The 15659-nt window shown below is 47.3% G+C and overlaps 1 protein-coding gene across 1 annotated transcript in view; it reads left to right on the forward strand.

The window, feature by feature from the left end:
* Window positions 1-1855: 1855 nt before the first annotated feature.
* The window catches only part of LOC147736554 (N-acyl-aromatic-L-amino acid amidohydrolase (carboxylate-forming)-like), a 57856-nt gene continuing 44052 nt past the window's right edge, over window positions 1856-15659 (forward strand). Inside the window, exon 1 of the mRNA XM_086953301.1 lies at window positions 1856-2290. Coding sequence (XP_086809427.1) covers window positions 1947-2290 — 344 coding nt within the window. The 5' untranslated portion in view covers window positions 1856-1946. The remainder of the gene's footprint in view (window positions 2291-15659) is intronic.

Here is a 15659-nt window from a genome sequence, read left to right on the forward strand (position 1 = left end):
AGTGAAGTAGTTGCCTGACTCTGCCATTCCTCAGTGAAGTAGTTGCCTGCCTCTGCCATTCCTCAGTGAAGTAGTTGCCTGCCTCTGCCATTCCTCAGTGAAGTAGTTGCCTGCCTCTCCCATTCCTCAGTGAAGTAGTTGCCTGCCTCTCCCGTTCCTCAGTGAAGTAGTTGCCTGGCTCTGCCATTCCTCAGTGAAGTAGTTGCCTGCCTCTGCCATTCCTCAGTGAAGTAGTTGCCTGCCTCTCCCATTCCTCAGTGCAGTAGTTGCCTGCCCCTGCCTTTCCTTGATGGAATAGTTGCCTGCCTCTGCGATTCCTCAGTGAAGTACTTGCCTAACTCTCCCATTCCTCAGTGAAGTAGTTGCCTGCCTCTGCCATTCTTAGTGAAGTAGTTACCTGCCTCTCCCATTCCTCAGTGAAGTAGTTGCCTGCCTCTCCCATTCCTCAGTGAAATAGTTGCCTGCCTCTGCCATTCTCAGTGAAGTAGTTGCCTGCCTTTGCCTTTGATTAGGGAAGTAGTTGCCTGCCTCTCCCATTCCTCAGTGCAGTAGTTGCCTGTCCCTGCCTTTCCTTGATGGAGTAGTTGCCTGCCTCTGCGATTCCTCAGTGAAGTACTTGCCTGTCTCTTCCTGTGATTGGTGAAGTAGTTGCCTGCCTCTCCCATTCCTCAGTCAAGTAGTTGCCTGCCTCTCCCATTCCTCAGTGCAGTAGTTGCCTGTCCCTGCCTTTCCTTGATGGAGTAGTTGCCTGCCTCTGCGATTCCTCAGTGAAGTACTTGCCTGTCTCTTCCTTTGATTGGTGAAGTAGTTACCTGCCTCTCCCATTCCTCAGTGAAGTAGTTACCTGCCTCTCCCATTCCTCAGTCAAGTAGTTGCCTGCCTCTGCCATTCCTCAGTGAAGTAGTTACCCGCCTCTCCCATTCCTCAGTGAAGTAGTTGCCTGCCTCTCCCATTCCTCAGTGAAGTAGTTGCCTGCCTCTCCCATTCCTCAGTGCAGTAGTTGCCTGCCTCTGCCATTCCTTGATGGAGTAGTTGCCTGCCTCTGCCATTCTCAGTGAAGTAGTTGCCTGCCTTTGCCTTTGATTAGTGCAGTAGTTGTCTGCCTCTGCGATTCCTCAGTGAAGTACTTGCCTGTCTCTTCCTTTGATTGGTGAAGTAGTTGCCTGCCTCTGCCATTCCTCAGTGAAGTAGTTGCCTGTCTCTTCCTTTGATTGGTGAAGTAGTTGCCTGCCTCTGCCATTCCTCAGTCAAGTAGTTGCCTGCCTCTCCCATTCCTCTGTGAAGTACTTGCCTGTCTCTTCCTTTGATTGGTGAAGTAGTTGCCTGCCTCTCCCATTCCTCAGTGAAGTAGTTGCCTGCCTCTCCCATTCCTCTGTGAAGTACTTGCCTGTCTCTTCCTTTGATTGGTGAAGTAGTTGCCTGCCTCTCCCATTCCTCAGTCAAGTAGTTGCCTGCCTCTCCCATTCCTCAGTCAAGTAGTTGCCTGCCTCTCCCATTCCTCTGTGATGTACTTGCCTGTCTCTTCCTTTGATTGGTGAAGTAGTTGCCTGCCTCTCCCATTCCTCAGTCAAGTAGTTGCCTGCCTCTCCCATTCCTCTGTGAAGTAGTTGCCTGCCTCTTCCTTTGATTGGTGAAGTAGTTGCCTGCCTCTGCCATTCCTCAGTGAAGTACTTAGCCCTGCCTTTGCTTTTCTCGCAGGGAGTGTCCCCAGAAGTGAGATCAGGCGGCACCCTGTTGATGTTGCAGGTGTGGGGTGAGCTGTTTGGAATTGGAATTCCTGGAAGGAGGTCAGGGTGCATTTCAGAGCTGAGAATCATGCCTCATCCAGTGAGGGAGGCCTGATGAAGTCATTGCCCGGAGGTGGACTGGCATGAGCTGTGGCTGACAGGGAAGGAGGGAGACAGTCAGGGGATAATTGCACGGTACAGGCAGAGCCTTTTTTAAACATGCTCCTCTGTGCACTGAGCATTTCCTTTCCTCTTCTCTCTCTTCTATGCCATTCTCCACAGCTGGCAGCATCTAGCATGGCATCCCAGCAGGAGAAGAACTGGGGCATGAACTCTAATCCGGTCTCCCTGAAGCCTGTCACCAAAGTTGCTGTCACCGGGGGCACCTTTGGGAACAAACTGGACGGGGTCTACCTGGCTAAGAAGTGGCTGAAAGACCCCTCAGAACTGCAGCGCCAGACCTTCAATGCCACCCCCTGCCTGGTGAACCCCCGGGCTGCGAAGGCCATGGTGCGCTTCACTGACAAGGACTTCAACACCTGCTTTCTGGAGAGCGTCTTAAGGTGGGTGACTGTAGGGGGGGGCGTTGAGGGGGAGGCTGCTGGATATTAGGACGGCATCAGCACCTGCTTCCTGGAGCCCCCACCAGTGAGTGTCTGTGGACACAGAACTCAGGAGGTGGGCTGTGGATGCTGAGGCAATCACTTGCCTTGACTAGGGGTGGGGGTAAGCTCTGCTCCGTGGGGCGAAGTCTGCAGAGTTTTGTCTGTCCGCACTCCACATGGAGCGCACAGTTCGGCAAACATTCCGCCCACGACACGTGCCAGAGTTTACCTGTGCCCACCCTTACAATTTAAATTATTCAGATATTCAAATGGAACAAAACACAGCAATGACGCGCTGATTGGTTCCCATGGTAACGACGCTGGTCGCTGTGCACTCACTTTTAAGTTTCTCTGCAGTACGAAAGCCCTTAGTAGGGGCATTAACTGCTGCGTGGAACTGGCTTGGTTGTGCTCCGGCTCTCTGGAGCAAGGGCACAGCAAGTAGGTGGGACCATCCACTTCCCCTCGTAGTGTGACATCCCACCAGCCACTCCTGCAGCAGAGCTTGTGGGAGTTGATCAAGTTTTGAATCATACTTAAATACAGATCCCCAATTCTAAGGTCAGCCAGGTTTGCTAGGCAAAAATCATGCTTTTGAAAGACGTACCACATCATGAGACATCCGTCCCTCCTTGGACATCTGCATGCACATGCGTGGCTCCATGAGATGCGTTCCGGGACACGGGCATGGGGGTATACGGGACATGCTGTGCTCTAGGGCCCGATTCACAGAATGAACTTAAGACTCAATCCTAAACTTACTACTATTTTGGTATTCACAGAATGCACTTACTACTTTTGGCATTCACAGAATGAACTTACTACTTTTGGTATTCACAGAAGTTAGGATTTTGTCTTAAGTTTGTTTTAAAACAAACTTAAGACAGACTTAAGACAAACTTAAGACAGTTTTAAGACAGACTTAAGACAGACTTAAGACAGACTTAAGACAAAATCCTAACTTAAGTCTGTCTTAAAGACCGCGCTCTTTGCCAGGGTCGGTTTTCGGCCAATTTTTTTACAGGGCTATTTTTGCAGCAAAAACGGCCCTGTAACAAAAACAGCCCCCAGGGGCCAAAAACCGTCCCTCACCCTTGCGGCGCACTGGGGGATTGCCCGGTGCCCGCAACGGACAGTCCGGGCCAGCCTAGGACCCTGGTGTGGGAGCCTCCAGCTCTGGGATCTGAGAGGCGCTGCCGCCACTGCTCTGCCCTGACTGGGGCCGATTCAATTGTTGTGTGCAGCCGGATCACCGGTCGCTGTTCTCGGCACGCCATGCTCGGATTGACCCCATGGTGATCATGCGCCCATCCGAGCTCCCAAGCATGCACTGCACAGCGGCGAGCCCCAGAGACTGAGGGACTGTGGGGGCTCAGAGACAGGTGAGGCATGATTCGAGAGAGGCACACTACTCTTTGGGGAATGTCTGGTGACCAGAGGCTCACTAACCATGTTGGGAGTTCACATCATTTATATAGTAATTCACATCATTTATATATCACTTTTCCAGTGATGGGTCCTCTCGGCACCAAGAGGTGGTGCGAGGGGCCACTGCTTTGTGGGAAAGATTTCTCTCTTGTCACCTCTCTCCAACAGGCTTATTACCGAAACAAACAATGTATGCTTTCAGGGTGGGGGGAGTATTTATGTAACTCTGTGGAATTCCATGGAGTAAAACTCAGCGAGTTCTTGCCCCCCCACCCCCCTAGCCTTGACACCCTGTTTAGATTTAGGGAGACATCAGCAAGCTGGCGTTATTATTCACTCTGCTCGTGAGTTAGTGACTCCTTCCCGCTTTGCTGATGTTTCGCCTGCTCTGGGCCGTTCTTTTACTTTGTTACTCAATTCTCTCATGCACAATCAGTCACTCTATACCTCTATCCTTACTTGTTCTCTCTTTCTCTCTCACTCTCTCCTCTTTATCTCTCTCTGACTCTTTTCTGTTTATTCTCTCAACTTCCACTCTCACAAACTGTTTTCACTCTTAATTTCCCTCTACCTCACTCTTTCTGTTTTCTCGCTCTCTCTTATTTTGTCTTCTTGTGTCTCCTTATGTGTTTCTCACCAGTTCTCACTTTTTTTGGCTAATTTTCAATGCTCTCTCTCCTAGTCTTTGTTATGCTTTCTACCTCAGTTTTTTACCTTCATACTGTTTCACTTTGTTCTTCTACCTCTCTCCTCCTTTATTGTTTTTCCCTCTCCATGGTTTCTCTACTTCTTTCTGTTTCTTTCTCTGATCTCTTCTCTGTTGCTCTCTTTCTCCTTCTCTCTGTCCTTTCTTTTGCTGTTCTCCTTCTCCTTCTTTTTCTCTCACTTCCTCTGATCCCATTTTGTTTTTCTCACTGTCTTTATGATACTTTCTCTTTCTCCGTCTCTTAATATGTACTCTTCACGCTCTTTCCCTCACTCACTTTTTCTCTCTCTGTTCTCGTCATCACATTACCACTGTTATCATTTCCATTTATTTATTTATTTTATTTATTTATTAACAGCATTTATAGAGCGCGAATGAAGGCCCAAGGGCATCTCGGCGCTAAGATATCTGCAGTATTCCTCTCATCCTTCCCGGTTTTTAGGTCTTGCCTATAACGCGCTTTAGCTGTCTGGAAACTAGAGCTGGGCAAGGCAACAAATTAACAAGGAGAGCCGAGCCAGCAAATCATACAACAAACATCATATAAAAAATATGATAATGTCTGTTCACAATTTATAAAAAAGTGTATTCTTTTAACGTTTAGAAGCTTTGACATTAATAGGGCACATTATAGCACTACATGGAGAAGTACTTATTAAAAGTGATAGTTTTGTACAACTGGAAGTCTGAACTCACATGTATTAAAGTGCTTTAATACTCGATAATGAAGAAAAAAGTTTGGCTGAACATTAACATTTGCATAAGATCACGCAATTTAAGCAGGGAGACACTATGTATCCAGGTTTTCTGGTTCACTTTGCACAAATTAGACAGTGAGTGTGTATCTATTTGTCTTTCCTTATGCTAAGACTTTCAATGAGTGACACTTATAGAGCGCGCTACATACCCGTAGGGTCTCAAGGCGCTGGGGGGGGGGGGGTGGGGGGGAGGGGGGGGGTGCCGCTACTGCTCGAACAGCCAGGTCTTCAGCTTCTTCCTGAAGGAGAGGTGGTCTTGGGTCAGGCGCAGGTCGGACGGGAGGGAGTTCCAGGTCTTGGCGGCCAGGTAGGAGAAGGACCTTCCTCCTGTAGTCGCTCTTCGGATGCGGGGGACGGCGGCGAGGGCGTGGTTGGCTGATCGGAGGTGGCGTTTGGAAGCGTAGAAGTTGATCCGGCTGTTGAGGTAGCTCGGGCCTTGGTCGTGTAGGGCTTTGTATTGACCTTTCAGTGCATCTTTCTGCAATTTTTAAAATATAGTGCAAACTTAGCCCAAAGGTATTGATGCACTTTACATGACTGCCAGCTACATTACAAAAGGTCACATGGTTTGTTCATAGGCACGGGAAATTAAATGATTTGCCCAGAATCACAGGATGTTGAGCCAGTGCTGAGACTCAAGCCTGTTTCCTAGCTCCACAGTCGGCGGCTCTGACCATAATGCCACATCATGGGCAGAGGGAGGAAAGCAGAAGACATATGAAAGCTCGGCTTGATATGGGCTCGAGGTTCCAACAGGTCCTAGAACGGAGCCGGAGCCTGGCTTCAGACTCAAGCCTGGCTCGAGCTTCAGTGGCTCACCTACCTCTCCTGGAAACAGCACACAACACAACAAATGTATACACACATAAAGGGGGTTTTAGACGGTCCCTTTCAGCCATTGGCTACTGTGAGTCACTTGGTGTCGCATATGTGAACCACTTATAGAAGTAGTGAACACACATATCGCCTTTCATTTATTTGATTAGGTTTATCTATATATTTATTGTTAAATAAGAAGGCCGCTGCCATCTGCAGGCAGTTATGTAAATTGATACTTGTATAGCGCACTACTCACCCGCAAGTGTCTCAAGGCGCTTGTACGAATACCGCTGTGGAACCCATCCTGGCTTTCCCTGTGAGGCGTCCACCCCAAGGTGGAGGCCAGGCATCCTTAGCATTGTGGGGGCCGTTGTGGAGATTAAGCAAGCTATTGCCCAGAGTTGCAGAGTGGGACTCCATGATTGGAATAGGCACCGAGGCGAGAATTATCAGGTCCGTGGAATTTTGAGGCCAAGACCCGCCGAGGCGGGGAATTGAACCCTGGTCCCGGGCCAGACCTCTGCATCAGGGTCTGCCGCTCTAACCATTGAGCCACACTTCTCGCTGTTGACATTCTTAATCATGTTTACCATTCTAACATATCTGTGGGGCCTGTTCAAACATAAGCCTGGGCTGTGAACTGTGCTCTGTTCGTGGAGTTTGCAGAGTTTTCCGCGCTCCGCGGAGCGTGCCTGGTTCCAAAAAACTCCGCCCGTGTAGTTTTTTTCCTCGCTTGCTCTCCCCAGCATCAAGTTGTTGAGCGCGAGTGAGGAAAATCCACCTCCCGGTGAGATTTCTCAACACGAGCAGTCGTATTTCTCAATGTGGGCAGTCATGGTTGGTTGCGACCGCTCTCGTTGAGAAACATTCTGTTTGCGTTGAGAAAGTTGCTGCTCGGGTAGAAAGTTTACTCGAGCGGCAGAATACTATTGTTCACTTGGCTGGTGAGTCGGTGACTCCTTCCCGCTTTGCTGACGTATTTCCATTTCTGTGTTGTTCTTTTACCTTGTTACTTTATTCTTTCTCATACACAATCAGTCGCTCTATAACTCTATCCTTTCTTATTCTCTCTTTCTCTCGCACTCTTTTCTCTGTTTCTCCCCCTCAGTCTTTATCTGGTCACTCTGTCAACTTCCACTCGAACAAACTCTCTTTTCTCCTCTTTGATTCCTCCCTTTCATCGCTGCTCTGCCTTTGGGGTGCTAGGTTGAGCGCCTGACTTCCTGTTGTTCTCAGTGCCTGGCATCCGGTTTCCCCCCGCCCTGAAGGGAAGTTATCGCTATCCTGGTAAGAAAAGGAAGGGTAGAGTGACTCTGGTGATGAGCTGCTGTTCGCACCAGGGACCCCGTCACATATCTATTTCCAGGATGCATCCTTCTGTAACTTGTGCTACAGTCTGCTCAGACAGGGTGGCTTCAGCTAGACTCCGGGCCCGATTCACAGAATGAACTTAAGACTCAATCCTAAACTTACTACTATTTTGGTATTCACAGAATGCACTTACTACTTTTGGCATTCACAGAATGAACTTACTACTTTTGGCATTCACAGAAGTTAGGATTTTGTCTTAAGTTTGTCTTAAGACAGACTTAAGACAGATTTAAGACAAAATCCTAACTTCTGTGAATACCAAAATAGTAGTAAGTTTAGGATTGAGGCTTAAATTCATTCTGTGAATCGTGCCCTACATCTTTACTTCAAGGAGATGGGGTCAGCATTGACCCATTCATCCACCCCTTGACAGATATGTGTAGGCTCCAGTACTCTCTTGGAGCATGCGATGCATGACCCTCTAATGTCAAGGGACAGTCATCAGGTGCCCATGCACAGCTCATATGTCAGATACATTCTTGTATGTCAGGCACAGGCGTGTTTCATAACATATTATTGCCATACAATGATGATAGTCTGCCCCTATTGTCACGATACAGGCTTCACATGCTAGATTCAGCCTAGTTTAGACTCATGCTTCCTAGTAATACAAGAAGAAGATGTGGCCTAATGGCCAGAGCTGCTGACTTGGAATTCTGGAGCAAGGGTCAAGTCGCACGTCGGCTCAACATCCTTTGATTCAGGGCAAATCTCTTGATCTACCTATTCCTAAACAGAAAAAAATATGAGCTTGTGAAATGTAGTGTAGTGTTCATGTAAAGCGCTCTCATGCCCTCGGGCCAAGTTTGCGCAACAAAAAATGCAAAAAAAGACAAACTCTGCCATCATATGCACCCGGTGAAGTCTTGTATGCCCAGGGACACCTGTTGTATGAAAGGTACAGCGTTATATTTTCAACTACAGCTCATAAGACAGATCCTCAAATACTTGCATGCTAATAGCCAAAAAAGTGCTTCAACACCCCAACAGGGTTAACAAGTGCTATATAAATGCAAACCTTTTCCCCTCTTCTATCCCTCTGCTATCCTTCCCACTCCAAATAACTGGCTAATATCCACCACTCAAATTACTTTCATATTTCACTATACTAATTCACCACTAATCCTTTATGGGTTTCCGGAGTAGCATGCTACTCGCCAAAAAAAGTGCTTTAACACCCCATCAAGGGTAACAAGTGTTATATAAATACAAACCTTTTTTCCCTCTTCTATACTCTCGCTATCCTTCTGAATCCAAATAACTGACTAACCTATCCACCACTCAAATTACTTTCATATTTCACTATACTTATTCAACACTAATCCCTTATGGGTTCCGGAGTAGCATGCTACTCGCCAAAAAAGCGCTTTGACACCTCGTCAGGGGTAGTAAGTGCTATATATATGTATGTATGTATAGTACACGTATATAGCGCAAAAACTGTCACCCTACGGGTATCCTGGCGCTTTAGAATTGGTGATGGTCAGCACGTTACCAGCCCATAGTAGGCAATGAGAGGACTAGTTTTCCATCCTTGGGAACAACCAGGTTTTCAGATTCGTTCTGAAACAGGCCCACGAATTGGCCTGTCCGATGGTCTGGGACAGATGATTACATAGTCGTGCAGCAACCACCCCAAAGGCTCTGCCCCCCATTCTGGTTTTCCTAAACCTAAAGATCTTAATCCGGTTTGCGTCCGAGGAGCAAAGCTGTCTTTTTGGATTGTGCCATGTGAACCTCTCCTGCAGTGGAATAGAGCCCTCCTTGTGTGCCGCTTTGTACACAATGCAGAGAGATTTGAAGCAGATTCTCTCTTTGATAGGCAGCCAGTGTAGGTCTCTTAAGGCTAAACTCGTAGAAGACCTACGTTGCCTATTTAGCTCCAACTTAGCTGCCATAGACTGGACTCTCTGCAAGCTCTGTAAGATGTATTGTGGGGCTCCCAAATACAGAGCATTGTAGTAGTCCAATCTGCTAAGAATTACGCTCCTCACTACAAGCGAGCGGGTTTCTGTAGGCAGGAAAGGAAGAATCTGTCGCAACATCTGCAACAGGGAGAAGCAGACGCTGACAGTTTTATTTGCCTGAGACTCCAGTTGGAGACTACCATCCACTAATACCCCCAAGTTGCGCACGTTTTTAGCGGGGACAAGGGGATCCTCTTCTGGGGTAAGCTTAAACTCTGGTATCGAGCGTAGCTGTAAGCTGAAAGGAGTAGGGCAGAATATCACCTCTGTCTTCCCCCTGTTAAATTGTAGGGAGTTTTTTCTGATCCAGCTTACTGTCTGGCACATACACTCCTGGAACTTGTCAATGGACACCACATGTTTCCCTTCCAGGGAAAACACCAATTGGGTGTCATCCGCGTAGTTAATCAAGTCGATTCCAAAGGACTTGACAAGGGAGAGTAGAGGACGCAGGTAGATATTAAACAGGATGGGGCTTATCGCAGATCCCTGTGGAACCCCATGGTGTACCGGGGACTTATTAGACTCAAACGGCGGCATTGTCACCTCCTGTTGTCTTCCTGATAGATAGGATTGTAGCCACTGCAGGACTCGTCCTTTGACCCCCAGGCCATTCAGCCTTTCTACCAGTATGGTATGGTTCAGCGTGTCAAATGCGGCTGACATATCTAATAACACTAGCACAGAACAGTCTCCATTGTCAGCCCGCATCCGTAAATTGTCCATTATGGTGACCAAAGCAGTCTCCGTGCTATGTCCGGATGAAAGCCACATTGATCCCTATCTAATAGATGGTTGTCCCCTAAGTAGCCTGACAAAGTCCTACTAACTATTTTCTCCAAGATCTTAATTGGGTATGGTAGCAGAGATATAGGTCTAAAATTAGCTGGGACCACAGGATCCAGGGAGGGTTTCTTAAGTAGGGGGGTAACTACTGCCTGTTTCCAGGCCTCCGGCACCACTTCCACTGCCAAGGACTGATTACAGATTAATCTTAGCCAAGGGAGAGTTTCCCGTCCGATTACCTTCCAGACTCTAGGCGGGAGGGGATCCCGGGGGGAGCGCGATGTAATACTTTGGTCTACGTTATTGAAATGCTCCTCGGTAGGAGCCTGGAAGAATTCCAGCCCAGTGGCTACTCCAGGCCCTTCCTCTGCTCTCTCCAATGGATCATTCTGATTATTGATATTGTCAGGCCAGAGATTGCCCACAATTTTTGTAATTTTTTCCTATATAAATGCAATTACAATACTTGGTCAGTCTTGGGATGCAAATGTCCCTCTGTATGGGACATTCGCTATCTTGGCTTTGGATAATATGGTCCTGACATCGCACTAATGTGATGTGTGCGCTAAGGCCTAGGCCCTGGTATGACTAGGTTCTGAATTTTTCTGTGGTCTGGAGGGATGTATCAAGCCTTCATCTGGTGGCAGTAGATTACTAATTTAAAATGATGCTTTTATGCGCTTACCCAGTCCTCACTGCTAACATCTGAGTGCATGTTAGTCGTGTTGATGTGTGCAGCATGCATGGTACATGCATGGTGTGAAAAGAGGGAACCAGAGTAATGGAGGACAGTGGCCGGTACCCCTGACCTGGTCTTGCCCAAGGTGGCAGTGAGGACTGAGACAGTGGAAGCGTAATACTCACATTCCTGTGGTGAGAGGGAGGGCCCAGACTCTGATGTAAGGACAGAGGAGACAGGGCTTCTTTTAGATGATCTACAGGGCCTACTGGTTAGCAAGGAGTGGCTGATTTTTCTTCCTGAGCACTGACATTTGGTGGAAGGTATCTTGAGGGATGGGCACGCTCTGTTATGAACAGTGAGGAATGCTTAAGGTGAGGCCTGCCCTTTGCCTTTCCTTGGCTCCCCCTTCAGTTGAGGTATGCCAGCTGGCTGCAGAAATCTCAATACCTTCCTGTGCCTCTGTTGTGGGTGCTCCAGAATGGAGCCAACACTGTTGCGAGACACACCACTTTACACAAACTCTGAGCCTGATGAGCACAAAGGAGAGGACACTTGAAGGAGAATCACCCTAAACTGGTTCTATAGCTTCAGACAATGGAGCTTCATTTCCTGTCTTCCAGTTGTGTATAAATGTGGGACCCCAGTACCCCACTATTTGTTCCAGTTATAAGTCATTGTTTTGTCAAGGAAGGAAATGCTCTGCAAAGTACTGGGAGGGGTTGGGAGAGGAGGCTGGACAACCAGGTCTGGTGTCAGCCTGACAGCTTGTCTCCCATATTTAAGGTACATTACCTAAAGTCTGTGGGTCACCCTGCCCCAACGTGGGCGACTGCCAGCGCAAAAGGCCCAAGACAGTTATCACTGGTACAGGTGGGACAGCTTCATCTCAGGCCTGCTACTTCGCACTCCAACACACAAAGGAACCCAAAAGGGCGCGCTGCCAAATGCAGCCAGGTGCTGGGGTAGGAGGTACTCAAAGGCTACCAGCCATCGTGCCACCACTCATTGGAGGGCGCATGCATGCCCAGAGTACCCGGTGGGCACAGCAAGACCTGAGAGGGTTGAATTAACCAATGAGTGGGTATGAGACTAAAAGGCCTGAGCAGTGAGTACACATACAGTTAGGGAGTGGTTGCACTGCACCTGTGCCAGATTTGAGTGGCCCAGATTTCTCCCGAGAGATAGAGCAGGGAACCCAGAACTGGTGAGAGCATGTATGTACAGAGGTTACGTCACAGGAGCTCGGTAGGTGCAAGGCTAGCATCCCTAAACATTGGTTTCAGCTGCTATCTGTGTGTAGAATTGACGATCGTCGTGTAATAAAGGACTTTATTTCTTCAAAACATAGAAAGTGGTCTGAACATTCACTGGACATTTACTTTATTGGGTTGTTGATTGATTGTTGAGCTCTGAGCTCGAGCACCCCCACCCTACCTCCCTGAGAATCCTGAGACTGCTCACCCTGACACCCTGAGAGCCAAGTCTGGAAGTTGTTGTTCTTGGCCCAGTTTATGAATCCATTATTCGGACAGGCCCCGGAACATCAGGGATAAGTGGCCTTTGAGTACTCCATGACCTCCTGAAAGGGTCTGAGGTATGGCCATATATCACCAGGTAATGTGCTTTTATGCCCGGAGCGGCCCTAGTGCAGCAGTGGCTGGCGTTGCTCACAGATGGGTGCGAGGGGTTTGGGCGGTCTGAGACGGGTAGCCAAACAGTCTTTGCGCACTCAGGAGTTGGTAACACACTTCTCCCCTGTCCTGCTCAAAGAGCACAGCAGCCCAGCCCACCCGCAATGCACAAAGCAAACATAAAATGATCATAACTAACTTGTTTTGGCTTTCTCCCACTGCGAGAAAGCAGTGGGGCAACGCTCGTCAAGTGAAGCCCCACATGCAAGATGGACGAATCTCCCCCTCCTTCCCCAGGGGTCGGACTATCCTGATGCGGCCTACCTGAGCCACAGGTGGTTTAGCAGGACTGTTGGGAGATGATTCGTACGAAGACAAGAGAGGATGTCAGCCTCCTTCTTGGAATGAGGGCCACTGTGGGGGCTCGTGAGGCGGTGGAGATATGGCGTCCCTGGTTCTTAATTGCATTCTGGTACTTGTAGTGCTCTAATCTTGTTCATCTAATATGATGTTGGTGATGGTCTAGGAGGACAAGGACATGGTATGCCCCTACCCCCAGGCAGCAGGAGGGGAGGCCCCCTCACAGGTACTGCTTCAGTGAGACACACCGATGCACACAAAAGGCAGTGCATTGAAAACTGCTGCGCTTAAATATGCCTCACATGTTCACATTTAGCATTTGAGGGCACTTTTTGTTTATGTACATTTTTCCTACATTAGCCTTACCTGGGAGTTTCTCTCCCTTTCTCCTGACCTAACATAGCGAAGGCCTCTCTTGTGCATTTCAGTCAGAAGGCAGAATCAATACCTTGATTGCACTCAGACCAGTAATGAATAGATTAATTGTTGCCTGGGTGTGGACAGGAGAATTCCTCATACTGATATTTAAGTTGACAACCGTGGCAACCTCCTTCGAAAATTCTTTGGACTGTTAGTGTTACCTTGCGTGCTTAGCTCACCTCGCCACTAAAATAAGTTACATTATATTTTTAAAAGTTACGTTACATAAAATAAGTGACATTACAGATTTCTTTATGTGTATAAAAATGTGTTCTGTTTGTTCATGAGGTATAAAACTTGATCCTTAGCTTAGAAGACTTCTGAAATTAGTGCTACTCCTAATGAAGTACTAGAAATAGACATAAAACATGTTGTTAATATGCTGTGGAGTCCTGTAAACTCCAGCCCGTTGTAAAGCCAAAAAGTCAATAAAACGTGCTGACAAGCATCAATGTTTATTGACTAACCAAGGTAGTCCCCCAACTTGTTAATTATTGATAAATGATAGAGTTGAGGAGCTTAGAGCCAAGAGGCTGATGTTTCCCTAGCCTACCCGTCTCTTCTCCCTGGTATGAAGTTGTGTCATTCAAACCACTGGGTTTCAACAACCACTATCTGAGGTACTGCATCAGGAGTAAGTTGTCGTAAAAATACTAACATTGATTGGTTAATGATGGGATCAGCAACGTTTATAATTAATTATGTACTTCTATTTGCACAATTTGAAAGCGGGGTGGATGTTTATCTCCCATAGGCAATATGTGCTTGGCTGTTCAGGTCTATGAAATACTACTTACATTGACCAGTAAATAGCATTTAGTTTATAGTTATCATTGACGATTCTGTGGATGGTCAGAATCCCCCTGTCAACTAATGGCGTTATGGCTTATCTTTGTAACTTAAATATAACAAAAAGAAGGAGGGAGAGAAACAAGTGGATTCAGTCTCCCCTGGTAATTCGTTTAAACAAAATAGAATCCACTCAGAATGTGGTAGTGATCCCTAAAGTGATGGGGAGCACACAGTGTTGTTTAAATGCCCCTCACACACCAACAGGCCCCTTGGTGTCATGCTTCATCATCGGGGCCTTCGCACCCCTCTACGGGATGCGGCGTGCTGCGAGTCACAGATACGTGGGAGCACTGATAGTGAACTATGTGTTTGTGTGTGTGAGAGAGGGAGTGAGAGTGGTGAGGTGAAAAGAGTGAAAGGTTAAAAAATACCTGGCTCGTAGGAAAAAATTATTTATTATGTCCTTGGCTGGTAGTGTTAAAAAGGTGCAATGTGAGGTTGACAAATATACGTATTAGGGTATATCAACCTCTAAAAAGCGTCGACATGTTTCGGAGAACAGCGACTCCTTCTTCAGGACGAGGATATGCACGGTTATCCTCACCTTACTCACATGGATGTAAAATGTAAAAGTGTATTCTACCAAAAAATGTACCTATCTGTGTAGAATTGCAGATAAGCTCTGTTGCGCCCAATTGGCGTTAGAAGAACTTTTAGATCAAGGTTGTCTGACCTCATAAGCCTAAGCGTGGTATTGAGGGTTCCTTCCTCACTGCTCAGTATAGCAACGGTTACTGCATGGTCTAGTAGACTGCCTTCCCCTCAACGCGGCTCCGGCTTAGGCTTATGAAGTCAGACAACCTTGATCTATAAGTTCTTCTAACGCCAATTGGGCGCAACAGAGCTTATCTGCAATTCTACACTGATAGGTACATTTCACCTAGTGTTTTTTGGTAGAATACACTTTTACATTTTACATCCATGTGAGTAAGGTGAGGATAACCGTGCATATCCTCGTCCTGAAGAAGGAGTCGCAGTACTCCGAAACATGTCGATGCTTTTTAGAGGTTGATATACCCTAATACGTATATTTGTCAACCTCACATTGCACCTTTTTAACAATACCAGCCGAGGACATAATAAATAATTTTTTCCTACGAGCCAGGTATTTTTTAACCCTTCACTCTTTTCACCTCACCACTCACACTCCCTCTCTCACACACACAAACACATAGTTCACTATCAGTGCTCCCACGTATCCGTGAGTCGCAGCACGCCGCATCCCGCAGAGGGGTGCGAAGGCCCCGATGATGAAGCATGACACCAAGGGGCCTGTTGGTGTGTGAGGGGCATTTAAACAACACTGTGTGCTCACCATCACTTGAGGGGTCACTACCACATTCTGAGTGGATTCTATTTTATCTTTGTAACTGACTTCAAAATCTACTAAAGTAAGAGAGACACTTGCTTGACAATAACATTTCTGTAAGCTACCAGAAGATCACATTAATACATTTTGTAGCTGAGTGGGTCACCTTAAAAAGATTTGCAAGGGCTCTGAATAATTAACTTTTTCATAGCTTTAGACATAGTCATAAGAACTCAGG

The sequence above is a fragment of the Lissotriton vulgaris genome, chromosome 1_2 (genome assembly GCF_964263255.1).
Source record: "Lissotriton vulgaris chromosome 1_2, aLisVul1.2, whole genome shotgun sequence".
In the NCBI taxonomy this organism is placed as follows: domain Eukaryota; kingdom Metazoa; phylum Chordata; class Amphibia; order Caudata; family Salamandridae; genus Lissotriton; species Lissotriton vulgaris.